The 21,497-nt window shown below is 47.9% G+C and overlaps 1 protein-coding gene across 2 annotated transcripts; it reads right to left on the reverse strand.

Moving 5' to 3' along the window:
* Window positions 1–1,493: 1,493 nt before the first annotated feature.
* Window positions 1,494–21,162, reverse strand: MTHFSD (methenyltetrahydrofolate synthetase domain containing). Of its 2 annotated transcripts, none has more exons than XM_054588930.1 (8): window positions 21,113–21,162; window positions 17,509–17,612; window positions 16,011–16,124; window positions 13,041–13,154; window positions 10,050–10,140; window positions 6,766–6,878; window positions 6,361–6,486; window positions 1,494–2,302 (listed from the first exon to the last, which is right to left on the reverse strand). In XM_054588930.1, the coding sequence occupies exons 1-8, from the start codon at window positions 21,126–21,128 to the stop codon at window positions 1,802–1,804; spliced, it is 1,179 nt and encodes a 392-aa protein (XP_054444905.1). In that variant the 5' UTR covers window positions 21,129–21,162; the 3' UTR covers window positions 1,494–1,801. The 2 variants fall into 2 exon arrangements, with proteins under 2 accessions (XP_054444905.1, XP_054444906.1); XM_054588931.1 differs by lacking the exon at window positions 16,011–16,124 and adding an exon at window positions 16,157–16,270.
* Between the last annotated feature and the right edge of the window lie 335 nt (window positions 21,163–21,497).

The raw sequence follows: 21,497 nt of genomic DNA on the forward strand, positions 1-21,497 counted from the left end.
AGAGAGATCTCTAATACATGAGTCACTTGATGCACACTACTGACCCCAACAGGAAGTGACCTGCCTTGCATCTCTGACAGGACAGGATTCTGCTTTACTGCCTCAGCAGGAGGAAGATTTCTCCTGGCCCAGTAACAGCTCAGCCAATGAGAGGCTGCCATAACCCAGCCAATGAAAAGTCACTACAAACCTGGTTGGGTGGCTCAGTAGCTTGAAGCATCGTTCAGTACAGCAAAAAGGTTGTGGGTTCAGGTAGTCAGGGCACATACCTAGGTTGTGGGTTGGGTCCCCAGCTGGGGCACATATGGGAGGTAACCAATCTATGTTTACATCTCCCCACCCTTCCTCTTTAAAATCAATAAAAATGTACCCTTGGGTGAGTAAAGAAAAGGAAAAGGAAAATGAAAAGGAAGGGAAGGGAAAGAAGCAAAGAAAAAAAGTTGCTACACTTTCAAATTTCAGTTTCCTCCAATGGACTCTTCTTTTACAACAGCCCCCCAAAGCCCATAAAAGAACATTCTTCTTCTCTGTTTCTCAAGACTTCTACGTGGTTTGCCATTAAACTGCATGTCCCAGATTGCAATTCTTTGTTGTTCCTGAATAAACCCATTTTGCCGGAGCAATGTCTATTTGTTTAAGGTCAACAGGATAGATTTTCTTTCTGGAGTCTCCACAGTATTTTCACTGTAAAATCAGTAAGAAAATGCTTTTTTGAAGGGAGAATGCGTACCTTAAGGTTTTCTTGAAAGTTCGTGCAAGGCCTGGCCTCTTGAGGCATAATAATGTACTTAAAATACACTCCGTAAGACCCTCTGGTAAAAAAAAAAATAAAATTTCCTATGCATGTACATTTGAAAAATAAAATCTCTACTTAAATGCTTATTTTGACTTTTTGCCCAGGATCAACTGCAAAAGTGCTTCTGTTTAGAAAGCACAGTTCAGCCAAAATCCAGCTTGTTTTTTAGGAACAAGAAACTGGAGGAAAAAAACTCAGAAAACATAAGGCACTGGGCAAATTGAGTGCGTGAGCACTGGCGGGACTCTGCCTGCGGTACAGGCCGGGATGACTCCCTCCCCATAGCCAGCACCTCCCACGGGACAGGGCCTCAGGAGCGGCTGGCGGAGAGTGCATGGCGAAGGCCAGAGGGAGAAGAGAGGCTAGAAAGGTAAGGAGGGGACAGGCGTGAGACCACTCCACCACAGGCCCACGTTGGGTCAGCTCTCCATTTCTGACACCAGGGCTGAGCTGAGACAGGTGGTTTGTACCCAGGAGGCTGAAGTGCTTGGCTTCTGCGATTTGAATACGGCTGCCCCCCTCCGGTGGCGCTGGGCCCCGGGTCCCGGGGCATGAGCGTGGTCTCAGATTTGCCCCACTGGGGTCCCGCATTTGGTCCCTGCCAGGGTTTCTCCTGGCACGGTCCTGTCCCTCCCTTTTTCATCCCCCAGTGCCCTCTAACCCAGACAGACTCTTAAATCACTGTCACCACTTACTTCCCCATGTTTATTGCTCACTCGGTCCCCTAAACGCTCTCAGCTGCTGTCTCTACAGAGAAGCCAGCATGGCTGTGACATCCAACAGGCTAAAGGACCATGATAAACCAGAACTGAATACACTGAGTTTTCAGCCTCCTAAACATAGGAAGTGTATTCCTGGTTCATTTCCCCATCTCAACAGGGGACCACCAGGTAGGCATGGAAGGCGTGGCTTCCTAGAAAGGACTGACCGTTGTCAGGGCAGCTCATGCAGCGACAGCTCCGCCACACCCTACTCTGCAGGCCTCTGAAGTTCCACGCGTCACAGTCAGATGGCCGGGGAATGGGCAGGGTGTGGCTCTCCCGCAAGGCCACCTGTCAGGTCATGGCCCCTCTGCTGCCTGGCCAGCGCCACCCTCAGGGTGTTGGCACCCAGGTGAAAGCCCTGCAGGCAGGCGACAGCCCGCTGGGCCGCGGCCGAGTCCTGGTAATGGAGGAAGGCCCCGCGCTGCGGCCCCTGCCAGGTGAGCCGCAGCGGGCACGCGCCCCGCTCTCTGAGGGCTCTCTTCAGCTCACTCACTCGGGTGTCCCCGGGGAGGTTCCCAACGTAAACAGTGTCGGAAGGCACATCGTCCCTGTGCACGGAGCCTGCCTCCGGCTGGCGTGGATCGCAGGGTCTTCTGACAGCGCTTGGGGGAGCTGTGTGCGGGCTGCGGGTTTCCAGGAAGTGCGGGTGCTCATCCTGAAGGGTGACATCTTTCCCGGCCTGCTTCTCTCGGGAGCAGAGGCTTCTGAGTATCGGGATTCTCCCCATCATCGCACTGCTGATCTGAAGAAGCAAAGCAGTTCCAGCTATTCTCAGGGTGTCTGAAAGGAACCACCACTTGGTCCTGAGGAAGGGGAAACCCCATGGCGCCCACTGCCACCCATGCTCTCAGCAGCAGCCTCTGTCTGTACATGCTAAGCCCTGTGCACCGATGGACTACATGTGAATGGTGTCGCCTGGCCTCTGAGACGTGGCCAGGCGGCACCATTCACTGGCTTCATCGGTAGCTTTGAATCCCCCGTCCCTGGCTTAAGATACGGCATGGCAGCTGGCAAGAATGGGCAGCTTCCGCTATTCTCCTAGAAGCCCAGGAAATAGAAAACTGAAGGCCCCCTTCCCAGGGCGGGAGCAGCTGAGCCCGCTAGTGTGACGGTTACAGGGCCACAAATGGCAACTCCCCAGCGGCTCCCCGGGATAATGTGTTGTGTTCTTTTTGCCTCATATCTGTCCCCTCCCCTCCACCCCACCTCTGCCATCACGCAGGACAAGGCCTTTAACAGGCCACAAGGATCTCCTCCTCCTCCCCACCCCTCCATTGAAAGAACGTTCCTCAGAGAAATATGTTGCTGAGAACATGGAATCAAGGCAAATCTGAAATAGAAAACTACTTTTTAAAACAGTTCCAGCAATGAGTCTAAAATAACACATCCTACGCAAAATGTTAAGTCTCAATGAACTGGACTCTTATACTAAGGACATCTTTGGCTTTTTGGCCTAATAAATTAACAAATATTTTCTGAAAACTACAACAAAGGATACCAGTAAATGAGGCTCCCCCGTGGAGGCCGCCTGAGCAGGCAGGAGCTGCCTCTCTCCGGCCTGCAGTGTGGGGCCTGCCGGCTCCGTCCTGGTGTGGCAGCGACACCAGGCCTGCCCGTCGGGTCAGGCTGAGCCTGGACAACTGAGCTCAGGGCAGGACCGGTCTCGCATTATCAGAGGATTCAGGAGGCAAAAAAGGAACAGAAAACCACTCTTTTGTCCCTTTTGACAAGCTTCATCTTTAATGACGTTTTCTGTCTTTATTTTGGACACGGAGCTTGTAAATGATCAGTTACAAAGAGGCAAGCAATGGCCCAGACACAGGCTTCCCCCAGACGTGGGCATGTTAGAGCACAGATCAGCCCACGAGGAGACAGGTGCAATTTTTCTACAAAAATAAATAGTCTGACTAGCATCAATGTTCTCGTTATATTCAGAAGCATATGTAACTTAGAGCAATGGTTCTTATTTTTGGCAGGGTGTCAGAACCTTTGAAAGAAGCTGCGGTTCCCTCCCTAGGACTCCCCCACAATTCTGTGTACAATTTCCCAATGTCTGTTCGACTTCCAAACCACAAGAAGTGCACAGGCCCCAGGTTAAAAGTCAATGAATTAGAGTAAGATTTAAAGAAACACAAACACCTAAGAATAGTCAAGTGTCTCTTGCAAACTGAATTGAGTACCTGGTTCTCTCTCCCAGTGCTCAGGTGCTCAGGACACTATGCTCCCCACCTCAGCAAAGCCTTTTCTGTGGGTCAGAGCCCTCGCCAACCACACGCTGCCCTTACTCCCTGGCACACTGTGTCCAAGGCCCCTGCGGGTGGTACTCGTCCACTCGGGGCTTTCCAACGGCACACAGATCCTCAGCTCCCAGGGAAAGATTCCGCACGTGAGGGCTGTCTCCTTCTCATGCTGCCCATGGTTCACTCACATACACACTTCCTGTCTATGCCATGGGTATCCACAAGCTGTGATTACTCTTTTCTAACCCCAAAATATTTTTCACCCACTTGTCTGCCCTTCTGCACTTCTTTGGAAAGGTGATTAAACTCACAAACCAGTACCCTAGAGGTTCTGGGTCCCAAAAAATCCCAAAGAGGATCTAAGTCCAGCGCACCCAACTCCTTCCTGTCTGTTCTACCTTCTTAAGGAGTTCAGATTCTTGTGTTCTTTCAGAATATTTAAAAAATGACTTAAACTGGTCATAGTAGGAGTCTTAAGTTACTAGATCTAGTATTTAAAAAGGATGATCAAGTTAAAAACTGCAATTATAATCAGAGAAAAGGTTTGACTACATGTACACGGGAGAACTCAATGTTATTCCACTCTAAGCAGCAGCGGCGGGCACCAGCAGGCCCCACCTCCTGGTAAATACTGTGCTTCCGCTGGTGCCCGCTCCAGGGCTGTCCTGGCCAGGTGACCACCCCGTGTGTTTTTGCCTAGTGGAACCACAAAGCTCCCCAGGCAGAAGTAAGTGTTCTCAGGAAACCTGACCCATGGGGCAAGGCTCTACACTCAGGCAGCAGAAATTCATTTTATTTTTTATTTCTTTCTTTTAGAGTTTTTTGTTGTTTTTTTTTTAGAGAGAAGGGGAGGGCGGGAGGAAGAGAGGGAGAGAAACATCAATGTGAAACAAAGAGAAACATCAATCAGTTGCCTCGGCCATGAACCCCGACCACGAACCAAATCTGCATCCCAGGCACGTGCCCTGCCCAGGAACGTGAGACCTTTCACTTTGCAGGATGATGCTCAACCCACAGAGCTACACTGGCCAGGGCAGAAATTCATTTTAAAACATGTCGTGTGAAGCAAAAAAGATGACCTTCTGCACAAATCACAGGGCTGGCACATGTACCAGATGTAATCAGCTGACGAATAATGAAAATGTTTTAGCCACACATTATAAATTAACTGAAAGTCTACAGCACTGCCACACTGGCATATGCAAAGGGGTCTTGAGAAACTGAAAGGCACAAGTGCATGGCTTTTCCGTAAAAGTTTGTCTCAAGAGCAGTATGTGTACTGGGTAAGAGGAACGACAGAGCTAACGTCGGTGCGCTCCCCGACACTGCCCCACTCCGCGCTCCCCCACCCGCTCCACATGGAAAATCTCCCGGCTACAAGGTGGCTCTTGCGAGTGTTGGCCATCCCTCTGCAGAACGGCGTACACTGACTGCTGTCCCACAGCTGACAGAAAGGCCCCTGTGAGCCAAACGCACAGGCTAGACGTCATACTCGGGACAGGTCCACGGCGGTGCTACTGTTTTTCCTGGCTGGCAATTAGGAACATTTGTTACATTTTGTCAACTTGCCATGTGAAATGAAAGATTTTGCTTGTTAATCAAACATAAAAAAAAATATCCGTCCTTCTGTAGCTAAAAAAATAGTACAAATTTGATTTTCTTTTATATGCTACAATCACGCTTCACTGAAGCATACAGATTAGCAGTCACCTATATATTCTCTTTAATGATTAAATTAATGAACCCGTCCCCTACAAATACTGGTAAGTACAACTTAAGCCAGAAATCTGACTCTCAAGGTATCTGCTCCCGACCCAGAAAGAAGAGACTTGGGTGGGTTCTAGCCTAACCTCAGCCCTGCACTGGTTTCATGACTTTGTGAGTTGCTTTCCGGCCCTCACTTTACTTGACCAGCGATAAGGAGACGGGGATGGATGATCTCAAAATCCCTGTCATTCTAAAATGCTGGGGCGTGTTTGAGCAGCTGCTGGCAAAGATAAACAGAAACACCAGAAGTGTTCCTAATGTGAAACACAACTCACCAAAATGATTAGTTCTCTTGCATGAGGCTAAAGCTTAGTCATGGATGAAAATGCTCTGAGGCCCCTCCAAATGCCCAAGTGAAAAATTTCGAGTAACCACACTGAGAAGAGTATGAAGCCAAAAAATGTGTTGTCTTCCACAGAGGTCATTCAGGCCTTGAAGGGTCCACTAGCTTTCCAATGACAGCAAATAAATTCCGGTCATTAGCCCTCCTAGAGGATTTGGTCATTTCTGCCATCTACAGCTACATGTCTTGTAGAAGAAGACCTTGAACCTGGCTGCTTATCAGAATCCCACAGGTTTGCAAAGCAGATTCTTAGGCCCATGCCTGAAGATAGTGATTCAGAAGCTGAGTTACTCAAAAGCTCACAGAAACTCGAATGTACAGCCACCGCAGGCCTGGGAACAGCTGCCATGCCAGATGGAGAACACAGTCAAAGAAGAGATGCCTCTAAGCTATGGCCCAGAGGCGGCCACGGGATGCTGCGGCTGCCCGCGATGCCCTGTGGTGACCCACCTTAGACCACATAATTCCTGTTGGCTTTGGGCGCGTACACCCCGTGGTGATGACTCTTGTTGGAGTGAGAATATAGTCCACTGTGAGGTCATGATCCTCAAGGAGCGCTTCAGGTATGTTGACAACCTGGTCAAACAGAAGTGGATGAAGGAGCTTGTGGAAACAGTCGTGCTCACCGCGCTGCTCAGCAGAAGCACGATGCTGCCCTAGACCCACTGCGGATGGGGAGGCCTAGTGGCCGCATCACTGAACTAACCCAGCCCCAGCTGATCAGCACCACTCACTGCCAGCACGGAGTGAGGCAGAGGCCAGCCTCTCCCTTTCTCTCCCCATCCTTTGCTCTCTCTTTCCCTCCCCCTCACTCAGAAGAGCATGGCAGTGGCTCTGCTTAGCCACGGGAAGCACCTGGCAGTCGTGGACGATGGTGACCACTGGCGTGCCTTGGTCCACTGCTCCCATCGACACCATCATGGCATACTCAAGATCAGCGTAGCCTTCGCCCTTCCCGATCCTCCAGCCTAAGAAACAGCGCAGAGCATCAGTCTCTCTGTAGGGTCTGGGGAATCATCCGGGAGTGAATTGTTCATTATGGCACAATGAAAGGAGAAACTTGGATCCAATATCCTTGGCCCTTCCGTAGAAGCTTCCATAGTAACTCTATGGGCAGCCCACCCAAAATGGACTTACAGGACTCAAAGAGGAGTAACAGTGTTGAATATGTACAGTGGTTAACACACAATGAAGTGAACTTCAGACCTTTTACACATGCCACACGCTACAAAAGGAAACTGAGCTTGCATTTATGTGAGCTTTATGTTAGCAGGATTACTTAAAAATAATGAAAGAGTACTTTTTAACTGATGTACAAAATAGAAAGAGGCTTGGATACATGGAACAGACTGACAGCTGACAGAGGGGAGGAGGGACTTGATGAAAGGCAGCAAAGGGATCAGCCAAGGAATAGATATGCATGACCCATGGGCACGGACAACAGTGTGGGGGTGGCCAGAGGGAAGCAGGGGCAGGGGGCCGGGGGCACATCTGCAATGGTGTCAACAACAAAAATTATCTTTTTTATCTCTTTCCCTTGAAGGAAAAATAAAAACTCTAAAATGTATGTGATTTAAGGTGGCATAGCCACATCTTACATGAAGCACTGAATAAGCTACTCAGTTCAAGCCTACAGTTCTTGAAGGAGGATGGTTTAAGCAGTACTAATACTACTTGTGCAAATCTGTAAATAGCTGGCACAATGAAGACATTGTTATCTGAGGCTAAGCAGGAGGAAAGAATGCAGCAAGACAGTAAACATGAAAATGCCTTCTGGTTCCCAAAATGAGCCTCTACGTTCTTCTTGGGAGGAAGCCCAGGACACTGCAGAAATTTTGACTTGTATTTAATGTCGGCATCCGCATCACCACCAAGAGTTTAAGCATCGTTGTTCACGAGTCATTCTAAGATTCAGATCTAATCATGCTACCTTTTACAATTAAAAGCCATCAGCTATGCATGCCAAGAAATGAGAGAAAGACAACTCAAGAGAAAAATAACAAAGGGTATGAACAGTCCACAGAAAGAAACAGGCAGATGAACAGCACCCAACAATGTTCAACTTCACTCATAACTAAACGCAAGTCAAAGACAAATGAAATACCCGTGTTCACCAAGAGATGGGTAAAAAATTAACGTTGGATGATTCTAGTTATTAACAAGGGAGTGGGGAGAGGCAAGGCACACACAGTTGGGGATGTGAGGCCGGCAACCTTTCTGGTGGGTAACCTGACAACAGTCATCAGGATTTAAAATCCACCCTTTGGTTTGGCAGTTCCTCCCCCAGGATAGTCCCCAAAGGCCCACCCACTAGGCTGTATGACCAGACAACACCTCACTCTAATGCTCTCTCAAAGAGAGCAAAAAACAAAACCCAGCCCTGGAGGCCGCCAAACATCCCTCGGCCAGGGCTGTCCAGCAGGCGCTAACGGCACTCCTCGGCACTGACGGGCAAAGACCTTGGAGATCCGTCATCGGCAGGGCCCAGAGTGCTGCAAAGGCTGCTGTCCCTCCTGTGAAAACAGACACAGGATGAACACACAACCCAGAGTACATGCGACCCCCATGGAACGGGTATCACATATATACTGACACAAGGAACCCCCGACAGTGGGGGCTGGCAGGCAGGAAGAAGGGATGCGCAGAGGTGACACGTTCCGTGCCGTTCAGATTTTAGGAATGCTGGTGGTGGTGTTTTCATCAGGTGGTTATCCGGATGCTGACATTTACAAAACATTGTTTTCTTTTTCATATATCCTGAGCTAAAAAAGAAAACTCCTGATGGTCTTTCAAAGAAAACATCTTTGATTTCCTGTTGCCAGAACAATAGAGCCGAAACCCCGTCCCCTGGCCTCAAGGCAGCGAGAAAGCTGGCCCCCACTGGCAAGGGCCCTGCTAAGGGACATGAGCCTCCTCCTCCCTCACCTGTTCCACCTGCCTCGAAAAACACTGGCATGTGGAGCTCGCCCTGATGTCACTTTTGAGATGATGCCCTGCTCGAGGCTCACGGGTCCCTCCTCTGACCCCACTGACATCCATCCTAACTTCCATTTCTCACACTTAGCATGTTGTATGGCAGTTCAGCGAGTGTCCGCTCCTGCCGCTCACTGTGGGCCCAAGGCAGAGACCACCCTGCGGGCCTGGCTCCTGGCCCCTGGTAGGCGCACATGCGTACCCATCCCTGATGACACAGATGAAGTACCTGTAACTGTGCACAGGAAAAGCAAAGAATAAAGAACTACAAAGAATAAAGAACACTCACTAGCTCAGAGAGCTGGCAAAAACCAGTAAATTTAAAGTTAAGATATTGCAGGCCGGCATTTAAAATCACCAGGCTCAATGACTGACGTAGAGCATCTCTCACCAACTATTCACTGGGAACGTCTGCTGAAGAAAGAACTTGACTTTGGCCGATTAATTTCCAAATAGAGAGCTTTCAGGATGAGTGTCTTAGGACAGTATCTCTTTTCATCTCTTAGAAGGGCAGGAGGAGAGAGAATGCTTTCCCAGTGGGGGTCCTGAATCCCACCTGGAACCAATGATCCCACCAAGAATAAGCAGATTGTTTTCAAAGAGCTTCAAGCTGGGCCCAGGGCAGAGCAGGGCAGAGGCAGGTCGGGACCCATGGGGGCCCGAGTCCCAGGGGTGGACATGGCCGTGCAGCTCGCCTGCCTGCGTGACCAAGCCCCAGGCCTTGGGCAGGCGCAGGGCACCCTGTCTTGTCCAGAGGCTGCTGCTTCATAACAAAAACAAGGTTTAGTACTTAATGTTTTTCCATTTCCTGGAGGCTCTCCAAAACCAACTATTTACTGACATACTGCAAATAAATTCAGCTTCAGTTCCAGTTAACTTAAGAACAGAGGGAAAATCTTTCACCACCTGAAGAGAGATTATCTCACTTTATTTTTCCTGTTGAGAAGAGTGAAAATACTGTAAAGGTGTTGAGTGGGGCCAGGAGTGGGAGGGATGGAGTTAACTCTTCAAAATGAAGAGTGGATGTGCTCAGTTTGGAAGCCAGGCACGCGTCCAGAAAGCTGAAATTACTTACCATCAACGTCTAGGAGACGACCAGAGCGCTGGGGGAACAGCAAACTGCAGGGTAAGGGGTCGCATCTCTGATTTTCTGTTTTTCGTCTTACCTTTTTCAGAAACGGCAACAGACCCCACCACAACTAAGTCCACAAGGACCCTGGAGTCCAAGCCCACGGGAACACTGTAGTTCTTCACGCCCTGTGGGCAGAGACACGGACCTGAAAGCCTCCCCGCAGGGAGCGGCGGCCCCACCCCATAACCCGCAGGCGAGGCGCAGTCCGAGTCAGAGTCACCCCCTTCAGGGAAGCAATTACATGCACAGCCCCGCAACAAACACGTGGCATTGCCGAAACGGCACTTGAGGAAACCCATTTTGGGATAATTTCCCACATTATCCCCCCCCAGCCCCTTCCCCCAGGAAAGATGCCAGGAGGAACTAATGGCACAAATGGATAGGATATTAATTTCATAATATTTAACAAGTAATTTTTTCCGATGACACAGAAGAGCACAGTAATCAGAGCACAGGCTCAGGAGTCACGCAGAAGCGGGTCCAGATGGCTTTTTGCTCTGTGACCTCGGCAGGAGGAAGCGCTCTGAGCTCCAGTGTCTTCATCTTTAGGGCAGGGACACCACCCCAGGGCTTATCAAACTGGTATTAGAATGAAGGATGTCACAGAGGTAAAACTTGGCATGAGACACAGTCAGTAAACATGGGTGCCATATTAATTCAGTACAAAACGCTGGAGGCCATGGATAGCACACTCACTTCTGAAATATTCTTTATTTAACCAAAATGCACCAAAAGGACACCCACGTCACTAACTAATGGAGGCCTCTACTTAACAAACGGGGATGCTGATATGGTCATGGTGCTGATAACAAGGGTTACAGGTAAATCCAGGCAATCAGACTGGGACGGTGTACGGAGCAGTGCCTGGCAGTCGCGAGTCACTGCGCTTGGTGCTGGCCCGTCTACAGTACATGACCAGCCACTTCCAGGGTCAGTATATGTGATTAGTTTGGGGGGCTCCCAACAGTCAAATAGGTCAATGGCGTACACTGCTCCCGCTGTGGGAAAGCCTGGCTTCTCTTAATCTCACGGGGGCCATGGAGGCAGGCGTCTCAGGTCCGAGGTCCTTTTCCCCGACTCTGTTTTAAGGGGCCCCCTCTCTGGCAGCCCCGGTGAGCAGACAGCTCCGTGGGGTTCTCTGTGTCACAGCTCCATCTGTCACACTTCCTCTTCCCTCGTATGGTCAGCCTCACCTGGCAAGTCTAGCCAGACAGAGCGTGGGCAACCAGGAGTCCCCTGATTCTCCAAGGTCATGTGCAAATCAAGAAAAAGAGTCGCTGATGAGTAGACGTATCATGCGATTAACACACTTTTCAGCCTGCCCGCAGGGGTGGTTACCAGAACACTCCTACGTCAGAGTGAGCACAAAGGCAAGGAAGATAGACACAGGTAGTTGGGGTGTGACGGTGGCAGGGAGCTGAGATGGCGAGGGACAAATTCAGAAACGTACCTGCCAAGAAATAAGGCTCTATCAGAGTGTCCTAGAGTAGACATGCACTGTGGCAGTATTTCTTTGGCAAGCAAAATAATGATCGCACTAAAATTTGCACGTGCACGTAGATGCGGCCGTGTGAGTGTGTCTCCACCTTACCACTTTCCCTCTGCCATAAAGTAAGTGAAAATCTCCTGAGGTTCAAGACTCTGGATCTCTGATTTCGATTCAGTATCTCATGTTATTAAAAAGACCAAACTCTGCTGTTTAATCCTTACAAAGTTCGGTCATGGGAACTGGCCTGGCTTTCCCCGGGGCCCGGCTCTCCTTTCAGGAGTAGGGGTGTGGCACCCGTCAGTGCCAGCGCTTCACGGGCCACTTCTGGCAACAGTCAGAGTGGCGGTCACCTTCCAGGGAGGACAGGGATGCTGGCACGTTGACATAGACCGCTACGCCAGCACTGACGCTCTACCTCACCTGGACCTCGATCCCAGAAAAAGGCAGCTGTTACGGTCATGAACCTATGACTTACAGCTGATCACGTTCCCTGTCGGCTCCAAGAAACACGGGTTCAGGTCTGTGGCCCCCACTGCCAATTGCAGACAGTCAAAGGGTTTGCATTTCTGAGCAGCAACCAGAACCACTGCTGTCTTTTTTTGGTCTACTCTTATTTCCCCTTTGCCTCTTTTTCCACACATATTTTTTTATTTTACTTTATAAGTATCATTAAAGCCACATCGAATTCTATTTTTGGAATAAAACAGGTTATCAATAAATAACAATAAAGCATTCAATTTTTATACATTAGACTTAAGTGGAAAGTCCCTTAAAAAAAAGGAGTATCTTGACGCCCTATTTTTTATTCCAGTAAATTAAGAAATCAAATGACTTGGGTCTACTCCAGGAGTCTGAAAAGCCACTGAATTCTATTTCTTTATCTGTAAACTACAACACAAATTCCATTATAATGCACCCTAATGTAATCCTTACACACTTTGGTTTTACTACATTGTGAGACACTCAGGAAAATCTTATGTACATATAAGATATATATTTATATTTATACCTTAATATAAATAATTATATATTCTTATATATGATTCATTTCTATGTGTGTGTATATATATATATATATGTACACACACACACACACACACACACACACAGTCATTAATTTAGAACTATGAGGCAATTTCCAGTTGAACACAGTTTGGTAATTCTACCTGGGCCCCAGTTGCTCTGGAGGCATTTGATAAAATGCTACAGAGCGCTAAACAATGTCACAGATTAACACTAGAAGGCGCTAGAGTACCAGGTAACATGTTCTTCCTGTTCTTTTTAAACAGAATTTATAATTTGCCAGCTTGGTGCAAAATAGAAACCAAGTTACAAAAATGGAATCCATGTATTCATAGTTTCCCCACTTGGCTCCCTTAATGACAGGATTGCTGAATACTTTAACATCTCTGTTCACTTGACTTTGTTAAAAATAAATTGCAAACTTTGTGGCGTATTTTATGCTATTCTAGCTCACCAGAAGTTGCAGCTGAGAACAGTTCTTTCCTTAGTGAGTGCCTTGTTTCTTGCACTTACCTGAGAGGTGGCGCATTTTCTCAGGACATCTTTAGTTGCCCCAGGAGGTGGTGTGATCCTATTAAATAACCCTGTTCTCAGCCGTGGTGTTGGAACCAACAATGTTTTTTTGCTCTTTTAAAAGAAAGACAAACAATAAATTACAAAATGAAATAGGAACTTTCTGAGTATGTTTTTTACATTTCAGGAATGGAAGCGAGTTACTATCATCTGGAATTTTTTGGTGTGTGCCACAGAAATCACTGGTTTGCAAAGAAGTAAATTATGCATGGGGTCACCCCTATCCCCCACCTTAGGATAAAAAGCAGGGCATTTGTTACACTTGCTAATTCTACTTTATTTGCCAATGAAAACTGTTCCAGGTTAAAAAAAAAAAAAAAAAGACAACACAAATCCAAACAAAGTTCTGTTCTTATAAAACTTTCAACCATAACTTTCCTATGTCACCTGTTCTCAGCATTATGTATCATACAATTACTGTTTTAATTTGAAACTGGAAGCTACAGCTGCATTAATAATGTTATTCCATCAAACAGTTATATCTAGTTTGCTGTTCAATCTAAGAGTACAGTCTAAGAGGTCAGCACTTGATATAATCAATATTTTACATTGATCTCTTCAAGAGGCCTTTTCTTCTATTTAGTTCTCAGAATGTCAAAGTGGGGGCCCTGAGCAGCAGCCCCAGAAACTCCTGGGCACTTGTTAGAAATGATCGGAAGCCCTGGGAGAAGGCCCAGCAACCCGCTTTAACACGCCACCCGGCCCAGGTCAGTTGAGAGAAGCACTGCCCAAGGGGATCTCTGTAGATTGCTCAGGGGTAGGTTATGAGACAATCATAAAATTTATAAAAACTTTTTTGTATAAAAGATAGTATATTTTAGTTTTTGTGCAGATGAGAGCCTGAGACCAATAAAAGACCTATACAATCAGAGTGTGGCTTACTTAAATAAAGATTTTTAACCAAAAGAAAAGAGTGTTTTCAACACAAGTAATGACCATATCCTACTTTCCCTGTAAGTGTTAAATAATTTGGGTTCATTTCATTTGCAGTCTCTGGATGATTCTGGTGTACTGCAGACTGATTCTCGTTGCTCCCTCTCTCCTGGAAGCTGCTCACCCCATAGCTCAGTGGATCTCAACCCTAGCTCTACACTGCCATTGCCTGCGGAACTTGAAGACTTACAGAGATCCAGACCCACTCAGAGCCTCTGATTCGGACCTGACAGCGGCAGCAGAGCACCTGCAGGGCTCCCCAGAGGGCACTAACCTGCAGCTGGGGTTGGCAAGCGCCAGTAGCTCCACAGCACCGCCAGGGGTTCATTAAAAACAGACTCCAGTTCAAGGCCTGGGGCTGAGCCTGGGAAGCCGTGCATCTCCAGACAGGCTGCTGTGTCCCCAGGTGTAGCCTGTGGCCATATGCAGCACCATCCTTGCCTGCGCTCAGGGGGGACTGGGGAGCTTCCCAGGTGATTCTTAACCCACTCAAGTTTCTAAAATTCTACCAGAGGAGCCTGCAGCCCTAGCGCATAGGGACCCCAGGTGTCGTCGTGTTTTTACTACTATATCCCTGTGCTCAGCACAGAACCTGAAATGCAGCTTGGCCTCTTATTTCCTGCAAATAGAGTGACAGTGAGGACTCCACCGAGCCACCCTGTCTCCGGGCTGCACTCCTCTCGCAGGTCACCTTGGCTAAGCCTAAAATCTCCATCACATTCAAGGCCTGCGATTTTGTGCTGAGGGACTGACAGGCAAGCACAACCTAAGCCTCACACATGCCAAGAGCTGGCTCTGGTCACACGGTGGGTCATAATCCTGGCTCCACGATTCCTGACACAGGGCTTAGCCAAGACACTTGACCTCTCTGTGTCTGGTTCTTCAATGTCATATGGGAACAGAGATCACTCCTACAGGGCTGTCAGTAGGATTAATGAATACAGGAAAATGTTTAGGTGGAAATGTGCCTCCCATATAACTGCCCACTGTGGGTCCTTCATTGCTGCTGCTACTACGATTACCTCTAGTTCATTAAAGTGATTTATTGATGGGGAAAATAAGGCTGGCAAGAAAGAATGCTTCCAGAAGAGCCTAAACCAGAGGCCCCTCCTGGGGCTATACCGCAAACAGAGGACAATGATTTCCTACACGAAACAGTTGACAGAACCAGAGCAGCATGCCTATACCCCTCCCCATCCCCTGAAAAATCACTCCCTGCTATTCATTTCACCACATGGGTCGGAAGGTGCCCTGCACAACCAAGGCTTCTCGGGAGCTGCGGAAGAGCTGAGCGACCCCACGAGGAGCGGTGACAAAGACAGAGCCCCAGAGATGCTGCTCTGCAGCGCTCAGCACCATACTCACAGTATCAGCAAAAGAGCATCACCCGTTACATCAAATTAGTGGTTAGAGTGTTACTGCTTTTATAGTTTTGTTTGCACTTAATTTATAGGCTTATTTTTCTTTCCTTTTATCGTTGCAAAAGAGCTATGAGCATTAAAATTTATACCAAGGTTTATGTTTATACTTATTGAATTACAAGAAATTAATTTAAAGCAACCCTGTGAAAGGGAACTATACAGTAAGAAACACTGTTCTAATTTATATATTTTGGGGCCTCACATCAGATTCCTTACTCACAGGTTATCAAGTCTCAAAGAAATATAGTATTACAAATGTAGCAGGAGGAAATAAACACTGTAATCTTTCCCTTCTGGTGAAGCACATCAGAATTGAGAAGGCCTCAATATCATCATTTTGAATGTCCTTTACTTCTGCATTTAGAAAAACTCAGGACTTCCCACTGACTGACTGCGAAACAAGGGAAAGACTTTTGGACTGTTCCTGGAAAAAACAACTCCAGGGTGCGTTCTGCATGGGAGGGAGTCAGAAGAACTATCTTTCTAAACACAGGACTGTACATTTACCAGCCACTTGGAGACGGCCTTCCGGTCAGGGGCAGCAACGTGGGATTACCTGCAGCGCCAACAGCCGAACGCCTTCCAGAGGTTTATCGGGGTCCACTTTAACTTCCTGCGTTCTGGCAAAAACTTCTAGGTCTTTGATGTTTTGGCAAGCCAGATAAGAGCCCTGGTTAGGCAAACAGACAGAGTTGCACTTACGTCGAGGACGAAGAAGCGAGCATTTTTCTGGGGAGCATCAGGGTTGACCTTAATGGTTCTGGCCATTTTGAACGCCTGCAAGCGTGGGAAATGCTCAGCAGCACGAGAAGCACCCTGTTTTTAAATGCAATTGCATGTTACTGAGAGGACAATGGCAGCTTGAGCAGTTTGCTCCAGCCTCCCACCCAGACAGGCGGAAGCACTAATTGTGAAATGAGATTTAAGAGTCACCAAAGAAACATCTAAGAAAGCAGTCAGGGTAGAAAGGGGCTGAGAATGCTAGCCTAGCCCTAATTTATTACTGAAATAAAACATACACCTCCCCCCAACCAAAGTGTACAAATCATGTGTGAGCTTAATGAATTGTCACAAAACGAACACACCTGTGCAACCACCATCTAAATCAAGACAAAGAATATAAATCAAGGTTACAGCACTAACTGGGAACCTTCATCCTTCTCCTAGTTGATTTCCTCGTTAAAGATTATTACTGATTCTGTGCATCTTTCCCTGTACTTCATGTACATTTCTCTCCCAGGGATAACAAGCACTAAAGCAAAGGAGTAACAAAAAACCATCCATAAGAACAGTTTTTCAGATGGACAGGTTGGCCTCGGAACCGGCTCAGCGAAGGCCTGGAAAAGGACTGGCTTGCTTCTTGGAAGCCAAGCTGGGGAGAGACAGTCCAGCCAAAATGGGGGTGATGGCAAGCAAACGGGCCACATCCTTCGGGCCTGACAGAGCAATCAGTGTATTTTCAAAAAGTGCTTTCTTTTTCTCTTGGAAAACATGTATGCCAAAGATCATGAGCTATGTATATTGCCTCTTGCAAGCAAACTTGTTCCTATTAATACTATCTTAAAGAGGTATCTTTGATTGTCTTCTAATCGGAACAGTTGGGAAACTGAGGCCTCGTATCATCAGGGAACTGGTGGATGAGGCCTTCCTCTTTCCAAAGGTGCTAGCAGTGGGGCGCATCACCCTTACTGTTCTTAGGGTGCCAATTTTGTGAAAAGGCACCATAATAACATGCTTCCAGCCAGGATAAACAAACATTTCACTCTGCATCAAATAGTAAAGAGTAGACTGAGCACCACCTCATGACAAGGGACAATCAACCGACCCACGGCCCACGCTGCAGAGAAAGGCAAGAGGCCCTGTGAGTGAAGCTTAAGTAACATAAAGGACATCTTGAAACACAAAACACCCAGCCTGCTGGTTCGCATTTCAAGCCACCTCTCTTCTCACCGAATCTGAATCGACCATGACACAGGATGGTAACTGCACTACTAATGATACACATGGAGGAATACCCTGTTTTCCTTTTGAATGCTCCAGGCATGTTTCAGTACCTTGAAGTTGGGAATCCTGTGATGAACAGGTCGGGGAAAGTCAGCTAAATTTTGTGATTCCATGTAGTCCCAGATCTGCTCACGAATGTCCTGTTTGGAAACACCTATCACACCAAGGGTACAAATGATTAAAAGGCTGAAAGGGATTCCAGAGAGGGCGCATCCCGGGTCCTCTCAAGTGCCCGCTCCACCCTCTGCCAGGCCAGACCAGGCTCTAGGGGTTCTGATCTCTACATCTTCAAATCGGGGTTCGTGATTAAGGTCTACGCTCATGACAAATTGCTCAAGTCCAGAAATAGAGTAAACGCAATATAATCCAAATGTTTAATCCAGTCCTTCTAACCTGTAGCAGTAGGAGAAAAAAAAAAATGCAACCCAAACCACATGACCCAGCATTCTCAGAGATGCCAGTTCTGCTCAGTCAAGGCACGGTCATTTAACACTATTTAGTCTTGAAATAGCTATGATTAGTTTACTCTTGCTATAAATCCTGTAAGCTTGCCTTAACCCCAAGTGATTTGTAAACCAGCTATTATTTGGGATTACCTACTACAACCCCTTTGTTAGCGTGGGATTCTTTTCTTCTACATCCGACTTTGGATGTACAATTTTAGGCAACAAATATACTTTGACTGGGGCAGTCCTAATAAAATTTGTATTAACTATGGGTTCCTACTGGAGTGAAGAAATATGAAAAACAGTTTCCGGTTAAGTAGAAAAAACAAAACCAGCACTTTCATATACATACACTTTAAAATATTCTCAAAATTTGTATTTTTGTTGGTCCAAAAGGATAACTTTGTATAGAAATGTTTCAAATCACTTTGCTACCTACTACATGGTTTATTTTCATAACAATTTATTATACAGCCAGCATTGTGAATCATGTGGTAATCTCACTCACTTGTATACTCTTACTACCAACCTAGAAGTAGATTCAGTGCCCAAATGTAATTTACAATGAAATTACACCCTTCTACCCTACACCACCCAAAAGTCTCTGCAGGGATATATCAACATTGTACTTGATGTGTATCTCTGACACTGGGAGCGAAAAGTTGACCTCTTCTTTGCAGAGAATGTAGGTGGTGCTCACCATAACTAAACACACCGAATGTGAACCTGAGGCTCCATACACAGCATGCGTGGCTGGGTTACTGCTCATCACTCAGGCAGGAAGGAGGGGTAGGTTTAACCTCTTAGGTCCTCAGTCTCCCTTAAATGAGTGGATGCTGCAGAGAAGTAACGTAAGGGAGCAGCCCCACAGCCACAGAAAGCTGGGAGTCACCTGGCTGGGCAGGCAGATGGGGCTGGCAGTGGGCTTCCACCGTACACATTTCTGAATTGTGTGGCTTTTAATCATTTGAATAAATTACATTCTAACAGTTTAATTTTTTTTGGAAATGGATTTTAAAAACATGAGAAAGGATCTAAAAGGAGAAGCCTCCTTCCTCACCGTATGCCAGGTACCAGGTCCTTCCCCCAAGGCAAAAACTGCACCTGTTTCTTTGAGTGACTCCTTCCCCAGGGATCTCAGGCTTTACGTAGGAGACACGTGTTTTCACCCTCGTTTTATTTTCCTCAGAGAGTGAAATATCCAGATAGCTACACACATTGTTCTGCACTTTGTTGTTTTTCCTTAATATCTTGCAGATTAGTCCATATGGCACATAAAATGCACCCTCCCATTTTTTTCAGTTGCATAGTATTCCACTATGTGAACAGGACAATTTACCCCGGCAGTCCCCTGGTGGGCAGTAAGTGGTCTCCAACCTTTTGTTATTAACATATGCGTCTATATCCATCTGCTCTTTTATGCCAATCTGTTAACCCTTTATGTGTAGTTCTAAGGTGTAAGGGCCTTACGGTTTCCACTGTTTATGCCTTCAGACTAGACGTAGATCCCCTTGGCACAACATGCATACAAGACCCTTCCCAGCCAGACCCCAGAGCCTCCTGGAGCCTACTCCAAACTTTGCTGGTGACTCTAATCTCTAGGTGTGCTTCTGAACCACTCCAGAAATCAAACATGCAGACTCAGGTATGCTTAGGGAACACACACATTTCTAAAGATGCAGGTGGGGAGTATACTGCCGTCAGCCCGGGAAGGGCTACAGGGGCAGCTTCCAGCACTCAGCTGTTCTCTCCTGCTGGACTCTCTGCACCTCCTGGCCTCTGCTGGAAAGTCCGCTCAGCTCCCTGTCCCTCTGGCAAATCCTCTCTTCGAGGCCCAGCTTTGGCACCACCTACAGAAGTCGCCCCTCCATTCTGCTCCACAGGTCTGCAGAGCCCTCTGTTCGAGGGAGTGGAATGAGCTGCAAAATCCCTCTGCCCACTTCAGCTTCATCTCCTGTCATTCCTCACTTCAAATTTAAAAAGTCGCTCAACCACTGTCCCCACACACCTGCCACCTTTCTCTCTCTCTTTCAGGCCTTAACACATTCTCTCCTCGCCTCTCTTCTCCTCCCAGGTCCAGCCCCTCCTCTCCCTTCAGAACCAGCTGAGCTGCCACCTCCCCCAGAAGGCCTTCTCTGAGTACTCAATCGCAGACAGATGTCCTTTCTTTAAGAACCTAGAGCACCCCCCACAGTTTGCTTGTTATTTTTTCAAACAGAAACAATCACACTGACACTGTTATCATAAGGCTTTACATTACCACTTTCACTACCAACAGAGAGGTCCTACAATATTCCTAGCACTGTGCAGGATACTGTGTGGGACACAAGAAATGTAGAAATCGGGACCCTTGGCAGAGTCAATTAAACACAAACATTTGAGTGACTCCCATTTAGAAAGCAATGGACTAATTGGGAGGAGGCAAAGAGAATAAAAGGGCATACCCTTGCCCCTGGAAAGTTATGAAAACATAGGAAATGATTAGGATAATAAGAAGCACCATATATTAAGGTGTGAAATGCCTGAACCCTGTTCTGTAGAGGACGGTCAGGTCAGCCTGGGTTTCACTCTTCCTTCTATCTCTAGCTCTGAGCTCAGTCCTGGCACTTGGCAGGCATCTCCAAAGGTCTTTTTTTCTCATCTCACTGTATGATCAGCAACTGTTCACTGTGCAGTTCACATGCACGTTCAGTAAGGGCAGGAGTGGCAGACCCTGGCGCGCTGTGAGCTCTAGTATGATCCTTGCCAGGCAACTCTGCAATCCATCACCAAAGCCCAGGGACTCCGGGGCGAGCCTCCTCAGTGCCTGGTACATCCGAGGCCTCAGAAAGCTTTTGTTAAGAGGACAGTGATTAAGTGCCCAAGCGTTTTAGTTCATTGGTGTCCAGTCCTGCCCCTGCCAGAGGCTGTGCAGTGAAAATGATACGGGAAGACAGAGCTCACGGGAGTAGTGATGACTGCTGGTACGGAGCCAAGGGACACTACCACCTACCCAGCAGGTAGCCCTCCTTCCTCTGATCCCGTTATCTCAGTATCCCGCCAGGGGTTCGCCCCCGAGCCCCGCGCCCCTCTCCTTTCTCTCCCGTGGTCCCTCTACTCTGGTCCCTGCGGTCCCTCCACGTCCCCGGTCGGCCCCCAGCGGTTCTTCTGCAACCCCGACCCTCTCTCCGAGCCCCTACACCCACTGATCGCTCCCGAAGGACCTCACCCGCCCTGGATTCCATAGCGACGCTATCCGTGCGCGACTTGTTCCCGGGCGGGGTCGGCACAGAATGACGTCACCCGCGCGCGCCCTTCCCACGCCTGCGCACTGGCCGCGAAGGGGGCTAGGTGGCGTCGTCGCCCGGGCCTGGTGGGAGCGGGCCGGGAGGGAGGTTCGCGAGGCAGGCTCGCGCCCTCGTGTGCCTCTGTTCCTGTTTTGCTTGTGGAGGACCCCCGCATTGAGTACCTGCTCCGACGTGCGTTTGCTGGGCGTTGGGGCTACGGAAGTGAACAAGCCCGTGGCTTCTCGGAGCCCATTGCCAATTCCAACACAGGCTGCTTCCTCTAATCTCCAGAGGCTGCCTCCTACGGGAAGCCTCCTTGATTGCTCC

This window comes from Pteronotus mesoamericanus, unplaced genomic scaffold (genome assembly GCF_021234165.1).
Source record: "Pteronotus mesoamericanus isolate MK-2021 breed Mesoamerican mustached bat unplaced genomic scaffold, CSHL_Meso_final scaffold_165, whole genome shotgun sequence".
In the NCBI taxonomy this organism is placed as follows: Eukaryota; Metazoa; Chordata; class Mammalia; order Chiroptera; family Mormoopidae; genus Pteronotus; species Pteronotus mesoamericanus.

Bases quoted from the DNA above. Each gene is read 5' to 3' on its own strand.
- MTHFSD (XM_054588930.1), bottom strand. The intron at 13,155-16,010 runs GTAATCCCACGT...TTCTTTTAAAAG, and splicing joins TTCGGCTGTTGGCGCTGCAG to AGCAAAAAAACATTGTTGGT. The intron at 6,879-10,049 runs GTAAGACGAAAA...GCTGTTTCTTAG, and splicing joins TGTTGCCGTTTCTGAAAAAG to GCTGGAGGATCGGGAAGGGC.